General features: G+C 37.5%; 1 protein-coding gene across 3 annotated transcripts; it reads left to right on the top strand.

Annotated features, from left to right (window-relative positions):
- Nucleotides 1-5893: 5893 nt before the first annotated feature.
- On the top strand, nt 5894-16183 carry pstpip1b (proline-serine-threonine phosphatase interacting protein 1b). Of its 3 annotated transcripts, none has more exons than XM_052151833.1 (14): nt 5894-6075; nt 7298-7398; nt 7465-7539; nt 8350-8384; nt 8479-8585; nt 9435-9497; nt 10555-10659; nt 12839-12884; nt 12961-13040; nt 13375-13473; nt 13618-13714; nt 13857-13940; nt 14139-14245; nt 15006-16183. In XM_052151833.1, exons 1-14 carry the CDS (start codon nt 6046-6048, stop codon nt 15201-15203), a joined length of 1227 nt encoding a protein of 408 aa, XP_052007793.1. In that variant the 5' UTR covers nt 5894-6045; the 3' UTR covers nt 15204-16183. The 3 variants fall into 3 exon arrangements, with proteins under 3 accessions (XP_052007793.1, XP_052007802.1, XP_052007810.1); XM_052151842.1 differs by having other exon boundaries at nt 15010-16183; XM_052151850.1 differs by having other exon boundaries at nt 14139-14214.
- The last annotated feature ends 2601 nt before the right edge of the window (nt 16184-18784 follow it).

The raw sequence follows: 18784 nt of genomic DNA on the forward strand, positions 1-18784 counted from the left end.
CAAAAGCACACTGGCAGCAAAGGTCAAAGCAAACCACTACTTATCTTTTTCAAGGACTCACATCAAGCCTTCTGAACATACCTCAAAACATCCAGGGCTTACAATGTGAACTCGTTAATTTAGAGTAGCATTATGAACAAATACTGTATATAAATGTGTACGGCTTGTAGTTTGTGGTAAGTGCAGCATAAAATGGTATCTGTTACCAGAGTAATTGGAAAATACCTAATTCTTCTTTCTATGATTAGAAACGGCAGCAAGTATCTTGCTTACAACAGTAGCTATTGCTGTCTCTCCATAGTTATGCTAGTTTTCTATAATTATGTGCCAGTTATCTTATTGTTACCACAATAACAGACTAGCACGAACAAACCCCTGAATGGCACATAAAATAATTCTGCATTACAGTAAATATCTTAAAACATATGCAGGTGCACTTATCAAATGTCACTAATGGGGTCATTCCAAATTGTTTTAAGAAGTCGTTCCCTGCTAAAAAAAACAGCTTCACCAGCATTCAATTCATATGCAGGTCTAGGCTGGTTTTTGCTGGCTGGTGGCCATCATAGCCATGCTTTTCAATGGCAAAACCTAGCTGGTGAAGCTGGTTGACCATGGTCTTTCTGATAAAGCTGGTTAAGCTATTTTAAAGGCCTAATAAGGATACCAGCACACCAGCATCCCATGCTGAGGCATCAACACCCAAAACACAACATAAGCTGGTGACCAGCAATGCAGGTCTTTTCAGCAGTAATAAATAAATAATTTTGCAATGGTCATTTATTAGGTACATAGTTACACTATACTCAAAACATTAAATTGTAGGTAAACTTTGACTGATACCAGATGTAAGACCACTTTCAAAATCATTCTTTATGAACCTGTTGTGCCCTACATACAGTAGTATGGACCTGTGAACATGATTAAACTGTAGTCTGGCAAACCACAAATTAATATCAGACTGAAGGTGTGTTCTTACTCTTTTAATGCCGATTTGACTCCCTTATTTAAACTGCAAGGCATTTATTTAAACTTTATGAAAATAATACATAACATGGTTAATTATCTTGACAACAAAACGAGAACCATTAAATATGACAAGAACAAAATCTGTTAAAATTATGTGTAAAAAGATTTGTGGAGAGAGAAAAAAGGAACTAAATCTGTATCCAATGGAATCACCTCCTGTTCATTCGTACTGAGACCTGTATATGTGTCACTAACTCTAACTGAGGTGGTCTCTACAGCTTTTGTAACATTATCCGTTCAACAGAAAATACATAGGAGAAGAGGGGGAGCAAGACCGAGCAAGCGAGAGAGGGACAAAAGCCACTAACAGCAGTGCTGTCCAGTAGGTAAAGTGGAGTTATCCCAACTGGCTCTGTTCGATTGGTGTGTAATGCATTCTGGGGGCTGGCAGTGGGAGCAGGACGGATGGCGCCACACTGCTGGCCCACTTATACACTATCCCAGCAAACAGAGCCCGAGGGAAGCAGGCGCGTCAACACACACACACACACACACACACACAGAGCACTTGCAGGCCAGCTGGAAACCCAAAAGCATCTGGGAAGGTGTTGATGGTAATCGTTGCAAGAGTATGTATATGATTGTGTCAGGATAGGGAGGAAATAATGAGGGTGTATGTAGGCTTGTATTTGTGTGTATACAGTGTTTTGGGGAGTTGGCAAGTAACAATCCCTTCACCTCGGTGGAAGGCCTGGCCTGACTCAGGCGGTGGGGGTATGTGGCAGCGAGGGCGTGGTCAAGTGCCCATCCAGAGAGAGACAAAGCGAATCACCTGAGCTAAATTATGCCTAACACCTGTATCTAATTCCAGTGAGCACGGGGAGAGTGGCATAAAAGCACCACCGCCTTCAGCAGAATGGGGAGAGAGACTGACCTAGAGAGAGTCCAGACCTCGGACTCTGATACAATGTATTAGTTAGCTAATGCGCTGTGTGGTAGAAACCTTGTTTATGTTATTAAGTAATTAAAATATTTTCCAACAATTGTTTACAGACAGATTGTTTCACTTTTAATTGACTATATCACAATTCCAGTGGGCCAGAAGTTTATATACACAAGTAAACTGTGCCTTAAAGCAGCTTGGAAAATTCCAGAAAACTATATAAATCCTTAGCCAGTTAGCTTCTGATAGGAGATGTACTGAATTTGAGGTGTACCTTTGGATGTATTTTAAGGCCTTTCTTCAAAATCAGATCCTCTTTGCTTGACATCATGGGAATAATCTAAAGATATCAGCCAAGACCTCAGAAAAAAAATTGTGGATCTCTACAAGTCTGGTTCATCCTTGGGAGCAATTTCCAAATACCTGAAGGTACCACGTTCATCTGTACAAACAATAGTACGCAAGTATAAACACCATGGGACCACGCAGCCATCATACCGCTCTGTCTCCTAGAGATGAATGTAGTTTGGTGCGAGAAGTGCAAATCAATCCCAGAACAACAGCAAATGACCTTGTGAAGATGCTGGAGGAAAAAGGGAGACAAGTATCTATATCCACAGTAAAACAAATCCTATATCGACATATCCTGAAAGGCTGCTCAGCAAGAAAGAATCCACTGCTCCAAAACTGCCATAAAAAGCCAGACAACAGTTTGCATGTGCACATGCGGACAAAGATCTTACTTATGGAGAAATGTCCTCCGATCTAATGAAACAAAAATGTAACTGTTTGGCCACAATGACCATCATTATGTTTGGAGGAAAAAGGGTGAGGCTTGCAAGTCGAAGAACACCATCCCAACCGTGAAGCATGGGGGTGGGCAGCATCATGTTGTGGGGTGCTTTGCAGCAGGAGGGACTGGTGCACTTCACAAAATAGATGGCATCACAAGGAAGGAAAATTATGTGGATATATTGAAGCAACATCTCAAGACCTCAGCCAGGAAATTAAAACTTGGTCACAAATAGGAAAATGACCCCAAGCATACCTCCAAAGTTGTGTCAAAATTGCTTAAGGACAACAAAGTCAAGGTATTGGAGTGGCCATCACAAAGCCCTGACCACAATCCGATAGAAAATTTGTGGGCAGAACTTAAAAAGCGTGACATTTCACATTCTTAAAATCCTAACTGACCTAAGACAGGGAATGTTCTCTATGATTAAATGTCAGGACTTGTGATAAACTGAGTTTAAATGTATATGGCTAAGGTGTATGTAAACTTCTGACTTAATATATATATATATATATATATATATATACACTCACCTAAAGGATTATTAGGAACACCTGTTCAATTTCTCATTAATGCAATTATCTAATCAACCAATCACATGGCAGTTGCTTCAATGCATTTAGGTGTTGGTCCTGGTCAAGACAATCTCCTGAACTCCAAACTGAATGTCAGAATGGGAAAGAAAGGTGATTTAAGCCATTTTGAGCATGGCATGGTTGTTGGTGCCAGACGGGCCGGTCTGAGTATTTCACAATCTGCTCAGTTACTGGGATTTTCACGCACAACCATTTCTAGGGTTTACAAAGAATGGTGTGAAAATGGAAAAACATCCAGTATGCGGCAGTCCTGTCGGCGAAAATGCCTTGTTGATGCTAGAGGTCAGAGGAGAATGGGCCGACTGATTCAAGCTGATTGAAGAGCAACTTTGCCTGAAATAACCACTCGTTACAACCGAGGTATGCAGCAAAGCATTTGTGAAGCCACAACACGCACAACCTTGAGGCGGATGGGCTACAACAGTAGAAGACCCCACCGGGTACCACTCATCTCCACTACAAATAGGAAAAAGAGGCTACAATTTGCATGAGCTCACCAAAATTGGACAGTTGAAGACTGGAAAAATGTTGCCTGGTCTGATGAGTCTCGATTTCTGTTGAGACATTCAGATGGTAGAGTCAGAATTTGGCGTAAACAGAATGAGAACATGGATCCATCATGCCTTGTTACCACTGTGCAGGCTGGTGGTGGTGGTGGTGTAATGGTGTGGGGGATGTTTTCTTGGCACACTTTAGGCCCCTTAGTGCCAATTGGGCATTGTTTAAATGCCACGGCCTACCTGAGCATTGTTTCTGACCATGTCCATCCCTTTATGGCCACCATGTACCCATCCTCTGATGGCTACTTCCAGCAGGATAATGCACCCTGTCACAAAGCTCGAATCATTTCAAATTGGTTTCTTGAACATGACAATGAGTTCACTGTACTAAAATGGCCCCCACAGTCACCAGGTCTCAACCCAATAGAGCATCTTTGGGATGTGGTGGAACGGGAGCTTCGTGCCCTGGATGTGCATCCCACAAATCTCCATCAACTGCAAGATGCTATCCTATCAATATGGGCCAACATTTCTAAAGAATGCTTTCAGCACCTTGTTGAATCAATGCCACGTAGAATTAAGGCAGTTCTGGGTCAAACACAGTATTAGTATGGTGTTCCTAATAATACTTTAGGTGAGGGTATATATATATATATAACTACTCACACGTGTGTGTGTGTGTGTTTGTGTTTTAGTTTTCTTTTAAACCAACTGCTAGAGAGGACACACACAGAAACACAAACACACAGACGCACACTATGTCAGTCTGTCTGCAGCCAAACCACAATCCTCTTGCCTGCTTTGGCGACCGCAAAGAGTCAACAATGGCACACTAAGCATCATACTTCATAACAGAACAATCAATACACGCACACACGCAAGCCACCACCACATTCTTCATCACATCGATCAATAATTATGTACACCACCACATAGCTCAACAAAACAGTTATGTTCACAAGATGTCTATAATGGTATAAATGGATATTTTAAAATACACGATGCCTACACAAACACACACTCTCACTCTCTCTCTCTCTCTCTCTCTCTCTCTCTCTCTCTCTCTCTCTCTCTCACGCACACACACAAACAGTGTGTGATAGAATTTCCCTGCCTGTGTTGAAGTCTACCCCCACCCCTGAATCTAAATTTGTCCAGCTGGTTTAGGTCATTAGCAGTGGTGCAAAGAATCAGAATGCAAATCTGTCAGCCGGTGAACAGGTTGCACTAATCTATCTACCGCAAACTGGTTACACACTCCAACACACACTCACAAACCAAGCAAGAACATATGACCGTGCATCATCTTCCACACATACTCTTCCAGCCAAAAGCAGAGGAACAAGTCTGAAGAACATCTTTTCTACTTATACAACAATGGTTCTTTGTCAGAGATGAGAATAGGATGAGTCTGTGCTCCTTGGTCTGACAGAGTGAGAGCGAAGAAGGGACTGACAGACATAGTTCAAATTTCCACTGTTAGTCTTTCCTGCATTATTGTTATCTGAATTTAAATGTTCAATTTTTGACCAAATTGCAGTTTATTTTATCACTTTATTGCTCTAGAACTCTACGTCACATCATCAGCCTCATGCTTGCACACACAGGGCCCTCCTCATTGAAAAGATGGTGTTTAGATTTTCACTCCAAACTGAGATGCTCGCTCATGCTCATCCAGTCACATTTGGCTGATCAGTTCCTCTGTGTTATGACTGTTTATGTGTGATACAATCTCATTACAAGAGAATGTGAAATACAGTAGTACAGCTCTGCCAGATTAGCGGTTGTATGTCTCCCTCTCTTGGCTGACGTGTAGTAAATGGCTTTAAGTGTAAAGGTTTTGTTTTTAGAAGTACTACTATACAGTACAGACACAAATCCCGTAAACATCCCTTATCAGACCCCATTTAACATTTCTAAAGGAGGTCGTGTTTAATTTGGCCACTGAAATCGTTTCAATTCGTAGAAATTGCGTAATAAACCGGTTTGGGCATTACCATCAACATTGTTCTTCCTCTTTAATCTCAAATTAAGATGTCAGGGTATCAAAACTGACTAACTGAAAAGCTCTGATCACTTTCTTCCTCAATTCAAAGCCTCTGCGTGTGTTGTTCCTGTGTGTCCTACTTTAACAGTAATTTTAATGTCCACTTTATCTTTCGATGCTAAACTCTTTAAGCGCGTAATTTAGACGTCGCGCGGACACGTCAAAACACTTCAGAATTTACCGATTTTGAGACCAAGATGGCTTTAAAGTTCTGCGATGCGTTTTGGGTAAGTTTTTGTTTGTGAATCGGTTATAAATCACTCATTGTGCGAAGAGAAGTGAAACTATATTTAATTGTGTATTTTCACTGCTACACTAACTAAGTGAACTCGTTTTGATAAGGCACAAAACAGACATAAGAAGCAAAATTATTGTGTACAACTTATATATTATATCATGTATAATGTGTAGCTATGTCTTAAAATTTACATGCGACGTTGTTTGACGACGCCACCTCTAACTGGCTTTAATTTGTGATTTCAAGTGGAATAATGTTAATTTACACTCTGAAAAACCTTATATTTAAATGCTGAAAAAGGCCAAGGGTTGTTTTCCCCTTAAATTCTCTGGGCTAAGTTTTGAGTGAGATAATTTCAATATAGTTAGACAATATAGACAAGTTCAATATAGAAACTGCAATCAACTAGTTTCATTTAAGACCATTTTTCACATTAAATATTTAAGAGACTCATAACACACATTTGTAAAACATCCTCAATAGTGTTCTCATTGCATCCAAAATATGAGCCTATGCACCTGTGGGAGTCTTAAGGACAGAGTTTTGCGTTCCCTTGCAATAGTTTATGTTCCTTCGTAATAAGTTTTACGTTCCCTCTCATAAGGTTGTTCGTTTCGCAATAAGTTTTGTGTTCCTTTGCAATAGTTTACAATCCCTCACAATAAATTTGGCGTTCCCTTTCAATATTTAACATTCCTTCACAATAAGTTATGCAATCCCTTGCAATAGTTTGTTTCATTCGCAATACGTCTTGCGTACCTTGACAAAAAGTTTTACGTTCCCTCTCATAAAGTTGTTCGTTTCGCAATATGTTTTGCGTTCCTTTGCAATAGTTTACAATCCCTCATAATACATTTTGCGTTCCCTTTCTATATTTAACATTCCTTCACAATAAGTTTTGCAATATTCTTTCGCAATACGTCTTGCGTACCTTGACAAAAAGTTTTACGTGCCCTCTCATAAGGTTGTTTCTTCGCAATAAGTTTTGTGTTCCCTTGCTATAGATTTGCGTTCCCTTTAAATAGATTTTGAGTACCTGTACACAAAGATTTAGATTCCCTCTCATAAGGTTGTGCAAAATGTATTGCGGGAACGTGCAAACTAATGTGATGCAATGCAAAACTACTTCAGAAAATAATTTCACTGAGGGGCTCCTTACTCCAGTAATATATTGAAATGTGTGTTATTGCAAATTTGTGGTGTTTGTTCAGGGTGCTGACATAGCCGACCAATCAGGTTATGAGGCTATATTGCAGAGGTTACAGGATGGCAGACACATGTGCAAAGATGTGGAGGATCTGTTGAAAATGAGGTATGGAATGGTCCTCTATATCTGTGTGTCTCCATGAATGTGTTTGACTTCTGCTCTCACCCACAGAGCAATAGCGGAGGAGAAGTATGGAAGAGAGCTTGTGGCCATTGCTCGAAAGGCAGAGGGTCAAACCGAGATTGGGTAAATTGGTTTTCTGTTCATATCATGAATATGTAGAAATTAAAAAACGCATACACCAAACACCTCCAAATATATGAAACATGTTAATTCAGTGGATGGCACTTACCAATAATTATCATACAGGATTTCTCCCATTAAGTGTAAAAAGTGCTCCAAAAAAGGAAATGTATAATTTTGAATATTCTACAACTCTTTATATAGCTGTTTATGTAGACTCTCTGAGAACTTTATATGGAACACTATAGTCCTAATAAAGTCTTCTACTGTTGTAGCCCATCTGCTTCAAGGTTTGATGTGTTGTGCATTCTTAGATGCTAATCTGCTCACTACAATTGTACAGAGTGGTTATCTGAGTTACAGTAGCCTTTCTATCAGCTTGAACCAATCTGGCCATTTTCTGATGACATCTTTAAGGAATATCTGTCACAGTGTGGACCTACAGTATGTACATAGATGGAGGTTTAAAAAAGCAAATTGGGAAGTATATACATATCTTTGTGAGGTATGGTTTCTAGAATTAGACGTGGAGTTGGAAGAAGGAATAGAGGAGTTTATTGAGACAATATATGGGATTTTATATTAAACATAATATATATATATATATATATATATATATATTTCCGCATTCTGGTGGTTGATGTGAACATTAACTGAAGCTCCTGACCCATATCAACTTGATTTTATGCACTGCTGTCATACGATTGGCTGATTAGATAATCACATGAATAAATATGGTGTTCCTAATTAAGTGCTCAGTGAGTGTACAGAATATGTATTAATTATATTATCTGATTTTTTTTTAACACTCAGAACATTAAAGTCATCGTTTGACAAGATGAAAGCAGGTGTGTGTGAATGATGCATTTTTTTATCCTCCTACCATAATACAAAATGATCTTGAATGCTAGTGTCTTTAATATTAGTTACATTGTTTTCTAGAGATTGAAAAGACAGGAAACCTGCACATCCAGCTATCAGAAAGGATAAGGGAGGAAGTTCAAAAACTAGAGGCATTTCGAGAACACCAGAGGGAACAGAGAAAAAAGGTAAAAAACATGAGTCAACTCAAATGATACAGGACAGTAGAGCACTTTGGTTTCCATGACAGTGGTGGTTATTAATATGGTCAGTGTGCAAGAGGAAGGAAACTAGCACTATAATTTTTGAGCACACGTGCCTCTTCTTCAGGGCACAAGTTAATTGTCAAGTAATTTGTTGTATTTGTGTAAGGTGAATGTCAATGAATGATCTTGAATTAAATTATTAAAGGGTTAGTTCACCCAAAAATGAATGGTCTCTCACAATTTACTCACCCTCATACCATCCCAGATGTGTGTATAACTTGCTTTTGTCTGCTGAACACTAACTAAAAATTTTAGGAGTTACATTTTGGTCTGTTGTCACCAAAACAAATTGGATCACATCAGAAGATATCGATTAAACCAATGGAGTTTTATGGATTTATTTATGTCCTTTTTGGAGCTTTTGGTGTTCTGGTCACCATTCACTTGCATTGTATGGACCTACAGAGCTGAGATATTCTTCTAAAAATCTTAGTTTGTTTTTCAGCAGAAGACAAAATGTCATACTCGCCCTCATGCTGTTCCAATTCCATATGACTTTTCTTCAGTGGAACACAAAAAGATATGTTAGGCAGAATGTTGCTTCAGTCACCATTTACTTGGACTGAAAAAGATGCAACAAAAGTGAATAGTGACTGAGGCAAACAGTGATCAATGTCACTGAAGAAAGTCATGCAGATTTGGAAAAAACATCTGGGTGAGCAAAACATTACATAATTTTTATTTTTAGATAAACTATTACTTTAATTATATGAAGTGGTATAGGGAAAATTATTAACTTGGCTACTTGTGTCTATTTTCTGCCCCAATTAGCTTGAAGAGATTATTGAAAAACTTCAGAAGCCTAAAATTGTGTTACACAAGAAGACAGTAGAGGTAAGTAAAGGAGATACCCTATTTCAAAATTCACTTGACTTTTCCTTCAGATATAGCTGCGATAGTTGTTCAGGGCCTAAATGACACATTTTTCAGGGTCCACCAAAATTCAGAATCAGCCAAAAGAGGAAGAGGGGTAGAAACTGAAAGCACAAAGAGAACCCACTGCCAAACAGTGACTGTATTTGCAGAATGCTCTTGGAAAGATAATACACACTTAAAAAAGGTTTGTCAGTTAACCTAACAAAGTGTGCTTTATGTAGTAACATCTAAATTAACTGGTTTTATTTACATCAGAATATATTTAACAACTAAATTATCTTATATGACTACATTAGCTTACACAAACAAAACTCATTTTTAAGTGTTAGAAAAATTATTTCTAGTATAAAGAGCTCTTTAAAGGAATAGTTCACCCAAAAATGAAAATTATTTTATTATTTACTCTTTATGTCGTTCCAAACCTGTATGACTTACTTTCTTCTGCGGAACACAAAAGGATTTATTTTAAAGTTGTGATTGCTGATTTCCATACAATTGCAGTTGATAGTAACTTGCTTAAAAATGCACCAAACGTATCATAAAAGTAGTCAATGCAAATCATGCATCATATTCTAAGAGTTCTGAAGTCATACGATCAATTGGCATGATTATCAGATCAATTTTACTCCTTTAAATTAACAATTGCAGGTTTCCACATTTTACAGTTCACATGCACACCTAAGATGAATTTAGGGTTTGTTGTGTGGGCTTGTGGGGTTTAAAGACAGAGAATAACTCAAACCTTTATTTCGACTACAAAGAGAGAATTAGTTGTAGAGAAAGAATTGTGTATAGAGAGATAGGAAAGCGAGAGAGAAAAGAGACAGAAAGGTTGGTTAGTAGGTCTGCATGCTAACGATATAATTAGACCTGAACTTCCTGTGCTCTACAACCACAAAAACACCATATATCATGAGATACTTCATGTAATAAACTCTGCTATCCTTTCCCCCTGATCACTCATCTTTCTATTTTACTCACTTTCACTAAACTCATTCCCTTTTATGTCTTTCAGTCAAAAAGGTTATATGATCAGAGAAGTAAGGAGGCTGATGAAGCTGAGCAAGCAGTGGGGAAGAAGACAAATGTGAATGCCTCCACCCATCGGCAATCAGAAAAGGTTTGAGGGCCTAAACTTCAATATATACACTCATTGACCACTTTATTAGGAACCCCTATACATCTACTAATTCATGCGATTTACCTAATCAGCAAATTGTGTGGCAGCAGTGTAATGTATAAAATAATGCAGATACGGGTCAGGAGCTTCAGTTAATGTTACCATCAGAATGGGAAAAAAATTGATCTCAGTGATTTCGACCATGGCATGATTTTTTTGTGCCAGAGATGCTGGTCAGCTTTCTGATCATGGCTGACAGAAGTAGAGCCTGACATGGTCTTCTGCTGTTGTAGCACATCTGCTTCTAGGTTCAACCTGTTATGCATTCTGATATGCTAATCTGTTCACTACAATTGTACAGAGTGGTTATCTGAGTTATCATAATCCTTTCTGTCAGCTCGAATCATTCTCCATTGACCTATCTCATCAACAAGGTGTTTCCATCCGCAGAACTGCTGCTCACTGGATGTTTTTTGTTTTAGGCACCATTCTGAGTAAACTCTAGAGACTGTTGTGTGTGAAAATCCCAGGAGATCAGCAGTTACAGAAATACTCAAACCAGCCCGTCTGGCACCAACAATCATGCTATGGTCAAAATCACTGAGATCACATTTGTTTCCCCCATTCTGATGGTTGATGTGAACATTAACTAAAGCTCCTGACCCATATCCGCAGTTTGCATGATTTTATGTATTTTTACTGCTGTCACACAATTGGCTAATTAGATAATCCCATGAATAAGTAGATGTGCAGGTGTTCCTAATAAAGTAGTCGTTGAGCGTATATGTATATCAAAATACTAAACATGCTAAAATAAATATTCCAATACAAAAAGTTCTTAACAGTTATTTGAATAAACAAGTTTTATGATTCTTAAACTTTAAGCAATTGGGAAAAATCACCTATGCCAGATTTGTGGTCACAGTAAGGCCAAAAAAAAGAAAAGAGGATTAAAGCAATGCAAGCTTGTTTCTCATCATTCCAAAAGGAGAAGTCCTTCCTCTGAGTCTTTGACATTAGGAGGAGATTCATGTTTTGTGTGACCCTTAGCATCTTATATTTCCTCATATAGTAGACCAATACATTTTTATATTTAAAGAAACAGTCAATGTTGCAATTATTATGACAATTACGATATAATTCCAAGTTCTCACTCTGGACTTTCTGGGGACAATGACACAGAAAATTGTATCATTGTAATTCATCACAAAAAATTCTGTGCATATGATGCTTTTGATGCACCTTTTGCCATTTGCTCATTCCACCTCAATGTTTAAAGAAACACTTCTGTGTATCTTGTCTGTCTACCGCCATGAGACTGTACACTGCTTTCATTTACTCTAGAGTCTTTGCATTTACAGTTTGGTCATTCATGGACCAGTTAAGATCAACATCTAGCTGATTAAGCTCTACACTAGCTGATTTTTCCAATGATTTTCAGGTGTTAGCTTCATTAACATTATCACCGGCCAGGTAGCGGGAGACAGAGCATTCAATAGCACCTCTCAGCAGGAGCGTTAATCACTTTACATTCGGGATTCCCTGCTGAGTTCATGGCTTCAATCATTGAAAAAAAATTATTCTGTCACTGAGAAGAACTTACAAGATGACAAGCTGATCTGAACTTTTTTTTTTTTTTATCAAACTCCACTGCATGTCATCACAAACGTTGATTAAAATCCGTAGTGATTCTGTCATTTTGCAGAAATAATGCAAAAGCAACTAATGATGGATAAAAATAACATTGACTGACATTTTACAGTTTTGGTGCATTTTAAAATATAATCTTGAGAAAGCCAATCGAATCATGAAGAAAATGCAACCTTTATATACTATTTTAGCCCCTGTTTCGGAGCAACTCATTACTCGTTATTTTGGCGAGCTCCATGTGACAGGGATCAGAGAGAGATAGTTGTGGTGAGTTGTTATATGCGTCACCCCTCCACCATTTTTTATCAGTAAGTGTGTCATATCTCTAATTGAAAAGAGCAGGATATCAACAAAACAGTCTGCATGTGAGACACCTTCATCCAAAACGAGTTGTTTTGAGTCTGCTTGTGTAGAGCCAACTTTATATTCCTGATACTGCTTGTACAATTAGTGTTTCACTGCTGTCCAATAAGTCATGCCAGTTTAATTAATGAATGTATCTAATGTCTAGTGTTTTACTATATTGTAGGTGCTGAACAGGGCCAGATTGTGCATGCAAGCAGCCATCCTGGCAGGTTTGTGCTAACAAACCCCTCTGTGTTTATGATCATGTTGGCAGCAGAAGAACTAACTGCCTTTTTTTTTCTTCAGAAAAGCAGTACAGGTGGAATGTTGATCAGCTGGAGAAAACACGCCAGGACTGGGAGAGCACATACAGGAGCGCGTGTGAGGTACATGCTCACCCACAAGCAACAAAAAATGCATAAACAACCACTAAAAAAGAACAAATGTTGCAGATGAGGTTCATGATTTTATTTAAAGCCATGACTAAATGATAGAGGACATTATCTCATTGGCATGCGATAAAGCAGTCATGGCGCTCTTTTGTAGCACTGGAGAACATGTGCTGATGTAGTACAAAGATGTAGATGAGTCATGAAAATGCAACCAGAAATAGATCAGAAAATACATTTACTTTAAATTTTCTGACCAAGTTTAAAAAGGTGAGGACAATATTTAACAAGGAATAAAATGTGTTTGTGTGCATTTTGTTTCTTTTTACAGGTGTTTCAGCAGCAGGAGTCTGAACGCATTAATATCTTGCGCTGTGTGTTATGGGATCACTGTAATATGCTGTCTATGCAGTGCATCAGGGATGATGAGGTAAATGTCCTCTTTGTCCACCTTTGCTGTATATAATTTAAAATCTAAGCAAAGGATGTTCATCATTTACAGTTACTGTAGCTGCTATTTATCATTCATACCTCATACCACTTACAGAAAGTGTTTTTTTCCCCTCTTTGGTAGTGCTATGAGGAAGTACGGAAGATTTTAGAGCAGTGTGAAATCATCACTGACAACAACTGCTTCATTGAGATGAAAAAGACTTGCTGTCATCCACCAGGTAAATGGAATTTCATCAAGATCATAATAATACAAGCTTTTCAGAATTATCTTTACAGACCTGTCATAAGACCTTATGTTGCTGATAAGAAAACAGAATACATACACTGATATGAGTTGACAAACACTCCATCTTTCTTCAGCTCCCATTGAGTTTCAGTGTTACTGTAACATGGACACTAATGGAAGTGTGATGGAAATGGAATCTGTTGTGGTGCCCTCTAGTGGTTAGTACTGTATTACTGCTGCAAATTCTTAAATGTACATTTATTGCTTAGAGGCAGTCAAAAGCTTGCAAAGAACAACGAAACATTCACAATTCAGACGAACTCTAGCAGTTTAGTATTTAGCTTTAGGATTTATCTGCACACTTTTTTTTACTTTACTTTGTACAGGCCTTTAAGCATTACTGTTTTACATAACAGGGTGCCCCGAAGCAGACAGTAAGTTGGGTGAAACATACACTCCTGCTCAAGAAAGAGGAGGTGTCCCTGAGGAGAAGTACGTGGTGTTATATGATTTTAAGGCGCAGGTAAATAAATATGTTGTAGCACTTATATTAGTAGGTAGTTTTTTCCTCAAAGTGGTACAGAAAACCTTATTATAGGACAGGGAGTGGAGTAAACAACTACTAACCAAATTTGTATCTTAAAGGGATAATTCACCCAAAACTGAAAATTCTGTCATAATTTACTCACTTGTTGTTCCAAACCCGTATGACTTTCTTTTTCAATGAAACACAAAAGGAGATGTTTGGAATTAATTTACACCTCAGTCACCATTAACTTTCATTGCAGCTTTTTTCATACATTGAAAGTGAATGGTGACTGATGCGTACATTAATTTCATCATCTCCTTTTGTGTTTCTTGAAAGAAAGAAAACCATATGGGTTTGGAACATGGGAGTATATGATGACAGAACTGTCTCCAAAGTCTTCTCTATTCAATAACTGATTGTGTATAAACTGCAGTGAATGTCCCTAGATGTGATGACTAAATACTACCAAGTTGAAAAAGACAAACAAAAGAAAATATAAATATCTTGTTAACAAAAAGCAAAATTAGTTTTTGTTTTATGTTCAGATATTGTGACTGTCTAATAAAACATTGTAGTGAGTTCCAAAGTTTAGAATGAATCCAAAAAAAGCCCTCTCCATTCTTTATGTACTGCTATTGCAATACTAGCAGAATGCCAATGGTTAGTCACATGTACGAATATGTTTACAGTGGGTTAGTAAATTTCACTGGAGATTTAAAGTAACAGAATAACAGCCCATACCTTTTTTTTTAAGGAAGCAGATGAGCTTTCTATCAATAAAGGAGAAGTTGTCACAGTTACTGAGAAAGGCAAGGATGGGTGGTGGACAGCATGGAGGAATGGCATATCTGGGCTGGTCCCTGGAACATACTTGACCAAAATCTCACTGCAGAGTCACAGCACACATCTTGCTACTTCTCATCCAGAACATAATCCTACCAACTGCAATTAATCAAATCTGGATATGTCTAAATGAGTTGAGTAGTCATTACACTAAGTGTAAATAAGATGATCTGTTAAGCCTATACCTATTGTGCCTTATGAAACATATCAGCTCTTGACATGCTTAATTAGGAATTCTTTATGATTAATTGAATAATGAAATTACTGCTACATGTCACTGTTTTGCAATTGTTTGTGTAATCCTTTCTAGGTCAGGGTTGGAGGTGTATGCTTTTGTGTACTGTCAAGACTTGTTTTATGTAGTTGGTTTTATCTGTTGGGGTTATCTGCTGCATCCTCCACTATATGTCTAGTGCACTGGATCGACGTGAAAGATCTGGGATTGCACATGCAAATTACATTTAGCACAAATTCTGTGGGAGCTTCTGCACCATTGCCTGATCTTGATAGTTCCTTTAGTGAATCAGGCGCTGAACCAGTGCAGACAACACATGCAAATAAATGCAGCTTTTACCAGGTGCAATTCATTATAAGTGAAGTCCCACTTTAATGTTGAAATTTTTAATAGGCTTTTGTCTTTTTCTATTTACTGTTTGTTACGTACTAATGTGTTTTAGAAAGAAATATGTGCCCTATTACACAAAAGCACAAGAACTAGTCCATGCTGACCTTTCTTGTTCAGTACAGTTGCAGTCTATCCAGTCCAGTTTGTGGATTCGGTGGACTCCTAGTGCCTTGTAGACAGTACTGCCACCACATTAACTCCCTAAATGATTACTCTCTGAAGCATTAAAATATTAAGTATTTTCTTTTTCAACAAATGTTTATTGAAAGGAGTGGCTTAACCTTCAGAAATGTTGATTGTCAGGCTCGGCAGGTCAAACTAAATATGTGAGTGTTTTAATTTTCATTCATTTTCTGTGGGGTTTGAAATGTTTGCAACCCTGTTACCAAAATTTGTAACTAGTCTAAATACAGTTTTAAACCCTGATTTCTGTGATTTTGTAATTTATTAGCAATAAACATTAAATTAACAAACATTTAATTGACAAAATATATCAAATGTATATTTTTAAAACTAGATGCCAGATTTGGTATGAATGAACACAGTTGACACACCAATCATTTAAAAAAAATAGAAAATTGAAAAAAATGAAATGTGTATATTGTGTGTGTGTGGTCATTGCACTTTATAATCTTTGGTTTATTTTTTGCTCTGCGAAATGTGTTGGAGGATTCTTTTTTTTAGGACATATTTAATTTTGTTGTATATTTCTCCAACATGCTGGTGTACTTAATAACATTACTGTTTAATTTTAATTATGAAAGGAGAGACTCTATGTGTGTTATCTTTAGATGTCCCATTGGGCTGGTGAGTTAAGATGGATCAGAATATTCAGCAGGTTTTGAAAAACAAAGTTTCTGGATTATTTTTGAAAATTGCCTATGTGACACTATAGTTTTGTCCTCTCTACTGAATTTATGTGTAGAACACATCAGGCCAAAATGACATCCCCTTTGAAAAGTGTGTTTAATATAGCTCCCGATAGCAGAGCCTTAGAAAATGGGATGAAAGGTGGTAACGATTCTAGCGTTCCAGGGGGGTTGACAACAAATTTTAAACAGTATATTTTAATATAAGAGGGGTCCAGAATGACTTGCTTCGACCCTGCCAGATAGTATGTTGAAATCCACAAAAATCCTACACTTTTTAATTCCATTCTTAGAGTAGACAGAGGAAATTCTTCATTACAGTGATTATTATTGGCAATAATTTTATTCTATTTAAGGGTTACAGAAGTGACTCACAGAAAATAGTTATCTATATTTTAACAGTATAACAAGCATAATTTATATTACACAAATTGGGATTTTTTTTTACTTTAAGCTTTCAAATTTATTAGGGAGCAAGCCAAGAAACACAATATTCACAAAGAAGATCAAAGAGGCGCCCCAATTTTCATGAAAGTAATGTGATATACTTAAGAATAAATGGCTAATTTAAAATAGAAAGGAAATCTACAGACATATCCAGGCTGAGATCAAAGACTGTAGAAAACATGTTACAGTTAGTGCTCATAAGCCATTAGGGAGGCATACAGTATCCAATGGCTATATTGAGGTGGTGGTATTTTGGTATATTTAAATTGGAAAAAGGAATAAACAATTGTTCTGTTTCTACAGATGTCATGGTGACATGTCTAACATAGTGTTCAGAATCCTGAAATAAAGTGAAATGTACATTATCCCTTATGTTTCTATTTAGGACAAAATAATATACTACTGAAATATGCCTATTTTACAATATAATATACAATATAGCTATATAAATAATATCTACAAAGCTGCACAGTACACTATAGGCCAACCATAACACACTGATATCTTGTGAAAATTCTGCTGTTTTATCCATGTTCAAAATATTAATTTAACAAAAAAGCTAGAGATTAAGTACATTTGAATTTGATTTACCATCTGATCGACCATATCCTCTCTCTCTCTTCATGTCTAACTATATCTTACACTTTATCATTGCAGAGAAATTCAAGCTCCTTCTCACAGTCTCTGTTCTCCCATTGATCATTTCCAGGGTTTCGGGCTCCACAGTGATAGGGTTGAGCAGGGCATAAAGACAATGAGCCCACGTCTCCTAGAGGCTTCCCAGTCACCCAAAACCATGAACCAGCCCGGAACCGCAGACCTGTCCAAACACTGGTTGTGGTCTTGTTTTTGGCCTCAAGTAGGCCTTGTGGTGTGATGAGATGGGCAAGGTCAGAGTAGTAGGTCCTGCAATGTGTCAGAGCATTCTCCCAGCTCATTTTTATTGGTACCAGAGTCACACTAGGAATCCATTTATAGCAGAAAAAATTGTGATCATCAGAACAGTAATCCTGTTCCCACTTATCATCTTTCAACCGCACACAGTCCTTTGTGTTAGTGTTGTCTGGTTGTCCATTTTTCCACATCTGGAATGTTCTATTAGACGTGCTTCCATCAGACCAAGTCCATTCAGTGTCCAATCCAATAATGGTCAGACCAATCCAACCATCTTCATCTCTGCCTATATCAATCTTAAATATGTCATATTCAATTTGGCTGTTAATGGTGGAAAGATATTCATAATTGTTTCTGCAGTACTGCTTAGCGTTTTGCCATGATGTTGAATAACGGATATAAAAATGTTTTCTGACCCAAGCTGTGGTCAGCTTGTTGAGAGCTACAAGGAGCAGAACAAAGAGAATAGTCTTCATATCTGCACTTGTGATCTGTAGAGCAGGCACATATAGGTACAAAACACCCAAGTAGACAAATTCATGCAAAAATGTCATATGTGTTGGAAAATTCATCCGGACATGCAAATCTTTTTAACATCAAACATTTCTGTTTTTCATAGACAAATTTGTTCCTGTAGTGTCCTGTGTTTTTTTTTTAATGGATAATCTAATACTATCACATGTTTATACAGTACATGGATGAATGACAAATTATCACACTTTTTTAATTTAGCTTTAATTTAGCTATTAAAAAAGTTTAGTTTTTTGGTGGTTGTACCATTTGAATTTTCGAAGAAATAATAATAAAACAATTATGGTAAACTATGTGATAAGGTTTTATTTTCAAGAATTTCAC

The sequence above is a fragment of the Xyrauchen texanus genome, chromosome 2 (genome assembly GCF_025860055.1).
Source record: "Xyrauchen texanus isolate HMW12.3.18 chromosome 2, RBS_HiC_50CHRs, whole genome shotgun sequence".
NCBI classification, from domain to species: domain Eukaryota; kingdom Metazoa; phylum Chordata; class Actinopteri; order Cypriniformes; family Catostomidae; genus Xyrauchen; species Xyrauchen texanus.